The sequence below is a fragment of the Elephantulus edwardii genome, unplaced genomic scaffold (genome assembly GCF_000299155.1).
Source record: "Elephantulus edwardii isolate Elephantulus edwardi_28Jun2011 unplaced genomic scaffold, EleEdw1.0 scaffold00103, whole genome shotgun sequence".
NCBI lineage: Eukaryota > Metazoa > Chordata > Mammalia > Macroscelidea > Macroscelididae > Elephantulus > Elephantulus edwardii.
In genome coordinates, this window is record NW_006399853.1 from 6795688 (window position 1) to 6809596 (window position 13909).

A 13909-nucleotide genomic window follows, 5' to 3' on the forward strand; every position below is an offset into this window, starting at 1 on the left:
TCACAAATAGGTAGATGGAGAACTGAAAACTAATATGCAAATGAGAAAAACAATTGTTACCCAGTCACTTGAGATTCATTTTTTATGAACCACAGGTATTGATATGCACAATATAAGAATCAAGAAATCTGAATTCCATGTCCATATTTATTTTTCTTAATTGATTTTACTGTTACTTCTTTCCATGGCCTTTTTCTTCACCCAGCTTATCTATTTATTAATTTTTGCTTCCATCTCCTCTCTTTTCATCCCTGTTAACCTTCCAAGATTGATCCATGTCTATAATTAATAGGAACCTTTACTCTTGGTCTTTGCTGTTTGACCTTCACCTGAATATTTAGCCTTTCTCTAATGCCAACACCCATCAATATAACAAACACTCCTTAAACACCTTCTGCCTAGCCAGCATGAATACATTGTTTTAATGTTTGATTTTGACCCTGAATCATTGTTGGTGCTAGACGCTAGTTGATTAAGAACAATAATAACTCGTTTCTCATACTGACTAGGTAAATACCTCTGTCTGCAAACATTGTTGTGCTACCACATGTTATAATCTAGTTAGACTTTGAATGGTGCCCCAGAAAATGAAGAGAAAAAAACTTCTTTATCGGGTTGCTAGATTAGCTATTAATTAAATTTGCAGAAGAGTCTACATAATGAAGTCGAACTGTGTTATATAAATTGCCTCTTTCTGGAATATGAATTGTGCATCCTTTTAGGAGATCAATGTAATCAGTGGTTTTTGTTCTCCACCTATTACGCTTAATGAAACAACCCATGTCCAGTGAGGTCAATGGGGTCCAGTAATATTTAGCACCTGACAGTGATCCCGTGTCCGGTTCTGTGTGCCTGTGGCCACCGGGTTCACCACAGTCAGCCCGTGGCTGCGTTAGGAAAACAGCCCCCGCTCTCATTTTCTCTAATTGACTTGTTGGCAGTGCTAACAGAGAGGGCAAATGATGCAGGGACGTGGATCCTGGGCCCCAGTCAGCACTTGGCATGGATGAGACCACTCTGAAGAGCACAGTCTGTAATGAAGAAAGGACGTCAGGCTGTCAATCTGCTGCGTGTCAGTGGCATTTAATTCCCACAAAATATTAATTAAAAATAATCATGCTCTTCCCCCTGGCTTCTGTGACTAAATGTAGTGTCTTGCTGTAGCCCTCAGAGTCTGCCAGGCATGTGACTCCTTCTCTCCAGCTCCAGGCATCCTCTACCTTCAGGCAAACAGCAACAAAAGCTGAGAAGAATGGATTGTTCTTCAGAGTGTCTAGAGCAGGGAGACCCTGGCTTCTCCCAGCTACTTCTTGCTTCTCTTTTGCATCCTCTTTTGCAATCAATGCACATACACCCATTCCTTGTCCCTGCCTTGAAGATATTTATCTACTGCCATCTATTTTCCATGCCTGGAGGTTATACAGCGTTTCCCCAGCCTTTGTTACCCCACATTGATGTATTATATGAGAAAGGTTAGCCAAACAGCCATGAAAATCTGTTCCCTAATTTGACTTCTGAGGAATCACTCTGGATATCCATAATTGTAGATAATTCTCATGGGTCCACCAAAATCCAAATTGTTTCAGTGTGGTTCACTGACAGAGAATTCAAATGAAATAATACCACTGCCCTTTAGTTTCTTGAAAGGCAATGTTCAGCATATTTATCCATTCCAGAAAATACAGAAAACTTAAGAATTATCACCATAATTTTCATTTAATACGTGACTAAATAGTAGGCTCTGACTATAATTAATTAATTCATTTCAAATCTATTACAAAGATGTTAAATGTTATTGGCATGTTTATTCTTTTCTAAAAAGCCAAACACATTGTCACAGCCTCAAGGACAGAGTCAAACTGCCAATTAGGACTTCTGAGACTGTAGTCCTTCCAGAAACAGGACCAAATCTCTCCTATGCAGCAGCCATGAACTTGAACAGCCAACCTTAGTTACAGGCTAAAGCATGACCACAACGCCACCAAGATTCCTTGTAATATTTCTATGGAGGGTCAGCTATAAGATGATCTGACTTGATGACAAAGAAAGGGAGATAGGGAGAGAGATTTTATGTCAATCTTTTTTGTGATTTACTGGTTTTAAAGTTTAAGAGCTCTGAGCATGTGCAGCAAAATAGCTTCACATTGCCCTCTTGTGGTGTGTTCGTGAATGACACTTTTGCTTCTGTATGGAGAAAAAGCCCTCATTCTCTTTTGTGTCCCATTCGTTCAGGAGACATGTTAACTCTTCCCTACACAAACAAAACTGATGCCACCACCACGATATACAAAAGATATCAAGGAAATTCAGTCCCCTTTCCACTGGTTTATCAGTAACTAAGTGACAGGTTTATTGTTCATCACTTGTCTGTTTGTTATGCTGTGGTGGCTTGTGTATTACTGTGATGTTGGAAGCAATGCCGCTGGTATGACAAACAGCAGTAGAGTCACTCCCAAGTCACAGGTTTTAGAAGAGCTTCTGTGGAAGATAAACTAGGGAAAGGACCTCCTGGTCTGCTTCTGACAATAATACTGGTCAGTAAATGCCTTAGGAGTCACAGGGGATGATTGTCTGATCCTGTTCTAGAAGACCAGTTAGATTGGAAGGCACTCAAAAGACCTCTGTGGAGGAAAACTGCCTTCTCAATGTAGAGTCTCCATCAGTGAGGTGGACAAAGCATCCAGGACTTTCAGTTGCTAATGTGGCATGACTTGAAATGAGAAGAGAGAGCTGCAAACGTCCATTAAGAATCAGAGCATGGCATGCAGGAAGTGTGGGCCTGTAAGAATTGGAAGTTGTTAAAAATTAAATGGAACACATGAAAATTGATATTGCAGGCATGAGAGAGCTGCAATGGACCAATAGTATTCATTGTGAATTGGACAAACTTGAATGGTCTACTATGTTCAGAGTGACAAAATAAAGAAGAGGAATGTCATAGTCTCAGTGTTAGCCACGCCAATAAAACACAAATAGGCATCCTTGTGGGCCTCTCTGCTCTCAGCCAGGATCCACTCAATGGCCTTTAACAACAACAACAACAACAATGTCATATACATTAAAAAGAACATTTCAAGATCTATCCTGAAGTACAATTCATAATTGCTATCAGCAATATGAAGTGTCTGTTAACGTGGCAATCATTAAAATACATACAATAATCACTAAAGGGGGCTTTGGCGGCCAGTGGTAAGGAGCTGCGCTGCCAACCTAAAGGCATATGGATCAAATTCACTAGCTACTCCACAGGAGAAAGATGGACAATCTCCTTCTCCGTGACTTACTGCCCCTGAAAACTTGCTGGAAAATCAAGTAAGAGTCGGTCTCACCTGACAATACATTAAGAAATCCCAAACACACACAGCAATTGCTGAAGGCAATTTAAAATAACTTTTTAAAGAAATTTAATACTTTCACCAACTTTTGTGCCTGAAATTGAGCAGACATGCTATCCAGATGTATTGGTAATTACTGATGATTAGAATGCAAAATCTGGAAAATAAGAAAAAGGATCAGTAATAGGGAAAGATAAAAACTTGATGGCAGAAACCATGTTGGAGATGTCATGGTAGAAATGTCCAAGGCCAATGACTTATTCATTGCAAATACTTTTTAACATCATAAATGGCAACAATACACATGGACATCACCAGAAGCAATACAGGGTGTTGAATCACATGTGCATCTGTCGTGCGCTTGTCATTATCTGTGAGATGAGCCCCTCAATACCGTCAGTCAACACAAGACCAGGGGCAACTCTGGAACACACCAACATTGTTTACCTGCTCGCACTATTTGAAACTGAAGGAAATGACAAACAATTCTACAACAGCCAATGTAAGACCTTCAATATATCCTAAAATCTAGAGACCGTTTCAAGACACTTTTGATGCATTTAACACTAATGAATAAAGTCCAGATGACTTGTAGTATGACATCGGGAGTATCATAGAGAATGTAAAAGGTCATTAAAAAGGCAAGAAACAAAGAAACGACCAAACTAGATGTTATAAGACATTCTGAAACTTGCTGTAAAACGCACAGAATCTAAAATGTATGATACATAAAACAATACAAAGAGCCTAACAGTAATTTTCAAAAGACAGTTTGAGACAACAAAAACAATATTATAAAGAAACGTCCAAAAATCTAGAGTTTGAAGAGTGTTGAATATACCATGGACTGCTAAGAGAACAAAGAGGTTTGTCCTGGAGAGGGTGAAGCCAGAATGTTCCCTGGAGTCAAGGATTCTGAAGCTTCGTCTGACATACTTTGGGCATGTTGCAAGGAGGGACTGGTCCTTGGAGAGGGACATCAGGTTTGGGAGAGTGGAGGGGTGGCGCAGGAGAGGAAGACCCTCGATGAGATGGATCAATTCTGTGGCTGGAGTGGTGGGAATGAATGTGTTTGAGACGGTGAGGTTGGCACAGGATAGAACGGCGTTTAGGGCTCTTGTACATAGGGTCGCTATGAGTCGCAAATGACTCGATGGCACATAACAACAACAACAACAAGAAATGAAGAACATGCTCAGCATTTTTCAAGCTGAAAGAACGGAAGAAATACATCAAGTTCAAGTTACAATATTGAAATGTGGCTAAGATATTTAATCACACAGGAAGGAAGGAAGGAAGGGAGCGTGGAAGGAATGAACAGAATCATTGCACAAAAAAAAGTAGCAATATTTTAGGAGAAAATATATGATTAAGTACCAATTTTATTTGAGGAAGAAGTCTAAATCGCACTACAGGTAGAAGAGAACCCAAAACTCCAAGAAATAGGATACCAAGTGTGGTGCTTCAACAAGTGCATGCAACACTTGCGGAACTTGCTCACCGATGACAAAAAAATAGAAAGATGATTATTTAGCCAAGCCAGTGAAAGAGATCCCTGCTTATGTCTATCTCAAAGAAAAGTAATTAAAATGTAGAGATTACTGAATAATATTATTATCATTTCTTGTAATACTGAAACATTATTTCAACAGTACATCAACAGGGAATTCTCAGTAATACAAGCTGAATTCAGAAGTAGGGAACCCAGGAGTATCGTGCTAACATCAGAATGGGTTTTGAAAGCAGAAAACACTAGAAAGATGTTTACTTGAGTTGTGTTTATAGTGATACCTCCTTGGATCATAATAAACAATACATAGTATTACAAGGAATGGAAATTCTAGAACAGTTAATTATTCTCATGCAGAGACAATCATCTAAGTACAGTTAAAGGATACTCAAGGGTTTAAAATCAAGAAATATATGAGCTTGTCTTGTTGCCTTTCATCATATTGTTTCAATCTCTGTGCTGAATAAGTAATCTGAGAGCCTGAAGCACACAAAAGGGAAGTGGTTTCACACTGAAGGAAGAATCTGACTGTGACATGGATAACTCAACCTTACATGGTAAAACCAAAGAGGACTTGAAACCCTTATTGATGAAGATCAAAGCCTACAATTTTAATAGGAATGATTCTGTAACATAATGCTAAAAACATTTCTGGAACAATAAGGAAGATCATAATATACAGAAAGAATTGATCCTGTCAGGGAGTTCGGTTTACTTGGATCTACAACCAATGTCCAGCAGCTGTCAAGAAATCAAATGGTGTACTTGCATTGGAAAAGTATCCTGGAAAATAGCTCTTTAAGGTGTTAAAAAGAAAAACTATTGCACAATGATGACAAGAACATGGATAGGAGAGAAGAAAACCCAGTACTGGTGATGATTGTCCAACGTGATTAATATAATTGATTCCTGATTCAGACCATGGTCTTTTCAATTTCTTGCAATGCATCTGAGAGCTAGAGAATGAATTAGGGTGACAGAGAATTGGTGCCTTTGAGTTGTGGTGTTGGAGAAGAGCACTGACTATCTCATGGACTGCCAGAAGAATGAACAGGTCTTTTGCAAAGGTGCAGTCACAGTGCTGCATATAAACACACATACATTTGTCTGAGCTCTGGTGGTCTAGTGGCAAGAAACTGTGCTGCAATTTCAAAGGCTTGTAGTTCGAGGCCACCAGCTTCTCCACGGGAGAAGGAGGAACAATCTCCTCCTGTGTGATTAATTGCCTCGGAACACTCGTCAGGGGGTCAGCTATGAGTCAATTCTGACTTGACAGTCCAAAGCAAAATATATTTCACTGGTATCTATATTTACTGTCTCTAACTTGGTCAGATTCACTTTCCACAGACACCTTGCTGGGCATTTTAAGGCTGTTCTGTTCTCTGAATTAATCCCTCCATTTTTCTCCCCTTGTACAGATTGGGATAACATGCTGCGTAACATCAAAGCTGTTGATGGTCTATCCACACCCGTTGTATTTTGGGGTCAGAAAGTGTACCTTCTCACTTAGTTTTTTTAGACATGTTGTCCATATGCCTCTAATTTTTTATCTTGTTCCTCAGTGTTTTTCACTTGTGGGGAAACAGGAAGATTAGAAGCTACTTCTGCTGTTAGTAGAGTCATCTCTTTTCCAGAAGTCAACTCACTTCTAAAATCAACTGTTTACTTAATAGCTTAGATTAAATTTTTTTCAGGAAAATATTTATCGTGAGAAGTTCAGCACACTGAATAAATCAATGTTTTCATTTTGTTGCTGTTTGTGTTCTCCAGAGTCAAGTTCGCATTATGTAATCTCCCTGAAAGCTTTTAACAACGCGGGGGAAGGAGTGCCTCTTTATGAAAGTGCCACCACTAGATCGATCACAGGTGAGTTATGCGGCTAACCCTCTTGTGACAAGGCTATCCGTGAACTTGAGGTATGGTGAACAATGAAAACAACTTAGTGCAAAATAAAACACAAAGACGAAAAGCAGTAGGAAGCTAAGTCATGTCTTGAGGCTTCCTTCACCTCTTGAGTTTTACAAACCTAAATGCCAGGAGTCCCAGGATTTCCGGAACATGGATACCTTTGTTCCTTCTACTCACAGCCACGTCATATGCTTGATATCCTAACATCACTCTTTCCACTGTGAGCAGCTTGTTTCACATCGGTGAAATGTGGGCGGGGAGAGTGTCAGCAAAATGACTGAGAAATGCTCAAGTGCAAGCTCGCTTCTCCACAGAGGGCTCTTCTGGGTGAGGCAACAAGGAGGAGCTGCATTTCTGACTGAGATTGCTTCAGATGAGGCTGAGTCACACAGGCATCTTGGTGCCCCTCCTACTGAGGCTTAGTTAGACCCAGGGGCACGAAAGGATAGATTGCCACAAGGCCTGATCACCACTAAGCCTCCTTTCTCTGAACTGGACTGTGCCTACAGGCAGTACATGAGAGGAGAAGAGCTCATGGGAGTGAGACTGGATAGGTTAGAAGGTCAAAGTCAAGTTATCCACGGAAGCCATTTATTTGCAAATCTGAGCTTATTGCAAGAGAGAATAAGAAAGACTTCTGTATTGCTATATCGGGTTACTGTAAATGCACTGACCAGCCTCCATCCAGAATTCCATCTGAAATACAGGAGCAAGTAACAGAGACCCATCTCTTTAATTAAGGCTTTAATCCAATCACTTCCCAAAATCGACAACCCTCAGACTTCATTTAATATACGAGCTATTTTATTCTTAATGAGACAAAAAAAAAGACCACATTAGAAAGAAAATACAATTTAAAAGTAAAGACTAGAGAAAATGAAAGTATCGTAGGCTTATCTGTAATAAATTTTTATTGTGTTGTTTTTATTGTTGTTATGTGCCATTGAGTCACCTGCGACCCTATGTACAACAGCTCTGAACCCTGCCCTGTCCTGAGCCACCAAATCAGATACAAATCTTGAGAAATGGAAAGAAATGGACATAAAATAAAGAGTGGGGCACTTATGTTTTCATCATGGTTCAAATCTACATGGACTTGGTGCAGTTTGTTCTCAAAATCCACAAGATGCATCACCAAACTGTCTTGAGAATGCCGTTTTGTGAATTTAGCCTTTGATTTCCATTGAGTGTCACTGCCCTATTGATGTCAACCAGATATTCTTGTAAGGTAAAGTATTTTAGAGTCTCCTTGAATTCTAGAATATTCTTGAATCCTTGGCTATTGGGTTTGAGATCCATAATATGTCTAAAGAGACATGGAAAAAAATGGAATACAAGTCAATAAATACATTTATCGGTGGAGAAAGTATCTATCTTTCATTGGATTATCAATGGATTTATGACCCCCTCCAAAGAGTAAGAAATATTGCTGTAGAGAAATTTTGCTATTAAGCCTTCTGTGACCAAATACAGAGCTATGAAGCCCTGAATGGAAACTTTATAATATAATGGGTGAATATCCAGTATTTTCACTTCCCTTTTCTCTCATTGATCCATGAAGTTATTTGAAAGATGATGAAATGCTTTAACTGTGCCAGAGTTTCCTATAAGTTTCATTCATTATGATATTTCTTCCCTGCATCTCATGATGCATACTGACTTTGAGCTTGTCATTAGATTATATAAAAGAAGAGTTACTGGGGAAAAAATAGTTTCTGACCAGGCTTTATCTTTTTAAGTCTTATTCACTTGCCAAAACAAAATCCACAGGTAGAGGTAAACAACAACAACGACAACAAAAAAAGAGTATTTAAGCAGACATCAGTGGGGGTATAGATGTTGTTGTTATTGTTTGCTCTCAAGTTGGAACCGACCCAGAGCTGACCCTCCAGCAGGTTCTCAGAGGCAATGAATTGCATGGGAAGAGATTGCCCGACCTCCCGAGTCATATAGATTGAGAAGCTCAAATAAGCTGAACGTATATTGCTTCGAAAGAACCACTGGAAGCCATAGCCACTTCGTTCCCCTTAGCACTTGGTGCCATTATTCCTCAGCATTTTTTCATGCCCAGAATGAAGTCTAAAATGTCAGTGATTTACTAGATATTTGTTTAATGATCTCATAAAAACTTTATCCACGGGAGCCGAGAAGTGAAATAATGGCCAAAGTTGGAAATTGTTTGAGTTGGAAATTACTTTTTACAAAATTAAGCAAGACATTGGAGAGGAATTAATTAAACTACATCTTTCCTTCTTCAAACAAAAAGGGGGGGTAGCTCATAGTTTTATTAGGGGCAGAAGAATTGCTAGATTGTGTTTCTACATGTCACGAAGAACAATGGATGAATGCAATCAGAGGTAATGTTCAAGAAGAACTCAATGGATGTCTTGTACTGCCATGTGGAAGACAATCTCTGTTTCTGAACTCCTGCAGTGTATTCCCATGAGAAACCTTGGGAAAAAGTCAGTGGAAAGTAAATGAAAAAATGTATCAGAGACAATGAATGCAGAGAGCTAGAGGACACCTTGGACTCTCGTGTTGTCCACACGCATATGCTACTAGTCATGGGTGAACTATGGAGCCCTTTCTTCTACTAAGTGTTGGCATTTTGAGCTACTGAAAGGTTCATCAGGCCAAGTGGGTTAAAAATTTTATTGTTGCTGTAAAGATTTTCACTTCTTGTTATTGTGAGAATCCCACATTTGGGCTCAGAAAAGAAAATCATGAGGTTTGTTCTTGGAATTTGTTTATCCTCAAATGTCCTATATATGCTTTAATGTGTAAAGTCTTATTATTTGTAGAGCCCAATACGAAATTTAATACATCAACTAAAAATTTGTCAACATTCACCTAAACATCTATTGATAATTGACCAGATTTTTATTTTTTAGCGAAAGATGTGTGGTTGTTTCTGCTCTGTTTTAGGGTGGTTTTGGTTTTTCTGTTTGTTTGGTTAATTTTTTTTTCATCTTTGTTTTGTTCTGCTTTACTCTTTTGAACATAAATGCTGAAAGTCAGCATGCAGCAGGAGAAATGTCAGAATTAGTGAGACTGACTCAAGACAGGGGAGGGATCAGAGTAACTGTACATATGGTTGCTATACATTGCAGGAAACTCAATGGCACATAACAACAATAACATACTATGCCAGATTTGGAAGCAGGAGTGGCATCCACTTCCTAAATAACATGCCTCTGGAAACTCTATGAACTTTGATAAATGTCAATACTTGTAGAGGAGCTTCAGGTCTTTTGTTCATAGGGTTGCTCTGAGTTGTGTTCAACTCGAAGGCAATCAACAACAACTAAAAAGGGATTTTTTAGTAAAATAAGAAGTCCTTTCATCCAATAATGACTCAAGTAATTTCTGACCTGAAAGAAAGCAATCAAGTATATAGCATAAAGTTATACTCAGATCAGCACTGTCAATGAGAATGTTCTGCTCTGAGGGAAATATTCTCTTTCAGTACCGTTCAATGCCATTGGCACTAGCCATTTGTGGCTACAGTACACTTGAATTTGGCTAGCAACAGGGATACTGAAAATTTAATTCCTATTAATTTAAATTTAAATAGCTCATGTAGCTGTTACGTTATACAGCAAAGCTCTGCAGGCTGTGGTAAATACAAAATCACCTGCTCTTTAAAAATATTATTTCAGGAAATAGACAGGAGACCACTAGCCAAGGGTGGAAATTTTGGAATTAACTTAGTCCATAGATAAATACCAACAGACAGCTTTGCCTGGAATTTGAAGAGAGCATTCTGAAATTGACTCCAACATAAAAATAAATGACTCATTATGCAAAGTACACTATTCTAAATTGCAAGATAGTCGTCTAGACTACCGCCATTTCTTGAAATATAAACTCTACTTTTTTAAAATTTTCTGCTCAGTAGCTGTGAAAGACTAAAAAATTAATGTGCATTTATCAACAGAACCATACTACGGTGAGAAAGAACAGATATGGGAACTCACAGGAAAAAAGCTGTTGCTTTTGAGTCTATTTCAACTGAGAGCTACACTATGGTCAGAGTAAAACTGCCCTGGATTTTCCTCTGAACCTGGTGAAGCACATTGTCAGATCAGTCTTCCGTGGAGGGTTCAAACCAAAAAGCTTTTTTGTTATCAGCCTAGTACTTAACCAGTGCACCACCAGGGCTCTAATATAAGATGTGTCAGTAAAGGTGCTTGTAAGTCGCAGTCGTCAGCCTGGGGATAGACAGTATTCTTCTTGAAAAGTCACCTACAAACAGCAAAGGCTCAAGGCGTTAGTTTGGGAAAGCATCTGCTGGGACCGCACCACGCTGACAAATGAGGAGGATGTCCGTCAGGCGCCTGCGTCCTCTCCGCCTCCTTCATCATTTCACAAATCCATTTGGGCTTAAAGACCCTTAATAAAAAGAGACATCGCAGGAGATGGGAAGCTTGGACTTCTTCATTAAAATTTAAACTCACATTTTTCTTTCTCCCTCTCTCTCTCTCTCTCTCCTCTCCTCTCTTCGCTTTTTCTTTCTTTTAGTTGTGATTTTGTTTGGGAGTTCTGTTTTGTTGTGGGTTTTGTGTGGTTTGATTTGTTTTTTTTTTTTTAATTTCTTATTTTTCCTACAAAGACTATAGTCCAGTAAACTACTAAATAATTCATTGGAAAGTAGAGCGATGGATAGGTGATAGGCATTCGAAATGCAGTGAACTGAGGGAAGTAATCAAGACCGGTGAGCTGAGTGAACCTGGCCATCCTGAAAAGCAAACTATATGCACGTGACTCCAGACACAAGTGTCATCGCGTGCACAGTCCTAGCGCTGTGTGGTCACGTCTCCTGTGCTGTGAATGAGGACACTTAGCAGAGAGGAAGCGTCAGGAAACATACATATCTTAAATATAAAACACAGTGCCCAAATTGAGCTTTTTAAATAACCACTAAATATGCTCCTCTGATTCTGATACTCCCTGTGTAAAGAGGAGTTCAAAAATTGCCTCTGAAATTCTGTTAGAAACATATGTGACATTATGCAAATTCTCATCTTATTCATCGAATCATGTGTATACTGCCCTTCACACGGTTACCGCTGCAATGGCCTTGAATGAGGTGGAATGGTGATGTTGCAAGATGAGGCCAAGTTCCATCTCTTGTCCATAGGGTCACTGTCAGTTGTAGTCAACTCCACAACTTCCTAACAGCAACTGCCCTGACAACCTCATGATCTCCAGCTGATTGTTCTGTCCCCAAGGCCAGTAGTATAAAGTGTACCCACTAAACTTGAACTCCACTGAACTTGACATTTTAGAGCCAAAAAGGTGACTAAATCTTCCTAATTATTTAGATCTCATGTCTGTTCTCGGAGGATTTCCAGCTAAGAAAATCTGTTCCACCTGGTACTAACTGGAGCTTAGTTATCAGATATGCAAGAGACACGAGCTCCCTCCACTCCCCTCATGTCCCCTTGCTTGGTAGGACCACCATAGACAAGTTGGCTGTGGATCTCAGACACATTGCTCTTTACTGTTTATTTCTTGTCTGGAAAATGCTTATGCATGTATAAAGTGCATCTACAATGAAAACATTAAACTAACCAAATCAAGTTTAAAATAAAAAGAAAAGAGGAAAACAAAACATAGTTATAATACTTACTAGATAGATTTTTAGTTCTTTTCAGAAGAAATGAATCAGCTACCTCCAAAAAGCTGTTTTCATTGCTATTTTAAGTTACTGATATAAAAAATGTCAAAACCTTTACTAGAAAAAAAGAACTAACTAAAAGCCTTTGCTAGACCTTTAGGAAACGTACTTAACTTTATGACAAATGGACTTTCAAAATATATAGCTAAAAATGACAGCCAAATTGATGGGGGGAAAATCACCTTAAGGAAATGAATGAATATAGGAAATATTCAGTTGTTTGTATAATAGAGCAATACTGTTTCCAATGTATTTTCTGATTAAATTAATTGCACTTTTTTTCTGTTCTCCTCATGTTCCCTTTCATCATTATTGCCATGCATTTAACTCATTGTGATGTGTTACCACTGATATTTATTTTTTAACTTTTCTTTGCGTATTTATTTGTTTGTTTCATTTGGTGGGTTTTGAACCCAGATCCCACTGACCCAGTTGATTATTATCCTTTGCTTGATGATTTCCCCACCTCGGTCCCAGATATCTCCACCCCCATGCTCCCACCAGTAGGTGTACAGGCTGTGGCTCTTACCCATGATGCCGTCAGGGTCAGCTGGGCCGACAACTCTGTCCCTAAGAACCAAAAGACATCGGAGGTGCGCCTCTACACTGTCCGGTGGAGGACCAGCTTCTCTGCAAGTGCGAAATACAAGGTGAAGTTCATATTGATAGCATACAATTTAAAAAGGGACTGTCATTTGCTTAATCTGTTGTGTTTAAGGTGTCCCTGGACTGTCATGAGTCATTTTGCTGCATTGACACTAAATGCAAAACCAAAACAATGTTAATAACTCAATATCTAAAATTAGCAGTGGAATAATTGTCTTAGGAAGTAATTCAAAGGCAAGGAAGGAAAACATCAAGAGCTGCAAAATGGTCTATGAATTCCACTAGATGCTGGGTTTGTAGAAGTGATTTGATTCTGTAGCAAAGCATGCCATTTCCCCCTGAAAATAGCAGGCTTCTAAGTTAAATATTTGAATAGGTTGTTTTGGATTTCTTTTTCCCTTTTTTATTTTTATAGATCGATGCCAAAGATATTAACATCCCAGAGACCCATGTTCCAAAGAGAATGTGTCCATTGATAGTGCTTTGTTGTTGTTGTCGTTGTTGTGTGCCATCAAGTCAGAAGCAACCCATAGGTGGTCTTCTAGCAGGTTTTCAGGAGGAGTAAATCACACAGGAAGAGAGTCCCCATTTTTCTTCCATTGGTTACTAGTGGATTCAAACTGTGTACCTTTTGGATGCCAGCACAACTTCTTACCACTAGGCCACCAGAGCTCCCTTACTAATTTCTTAGGAGTACATATTTGAGGGACTCTTCTCCAGCCTTATCAACTCTAACAGGTGGTTAATATACTGGCACACTTGTGGGACCCCCTGAATTTGTCACAATGCTAATAATACAGATAATATATATATTGTACTCAGAAACTAAAAGTTCAAAAAGTAAATATCAAGCTCCTCCAATGTGGCTAG

General features: G+C 39.0%; 1 protein-coding gene across 1 annotated transcript in view; it reads left to right on the plus strand.

The window, feature by feature from the left end:
* DCC (deleted in colorectal carcinoma) overlaps positions 1-13909 on the plus strand; it is a 1276184-nt gene that overhangs the window by 1114529 nt on the left and 147746 nt on the right. The window contains exons 16-17 of the mRNA XM_006891717.1: positions 6616-6711; positions 12851-13083. Coding sequence (XP_006891779.1) covers positions 6616-6711; positions 12851-13083 — 329 coding nt within the window. The remainder of the gene's footprint in view (positions 1-6615; positions 6712-12850; positions 13084-13909) is intronic.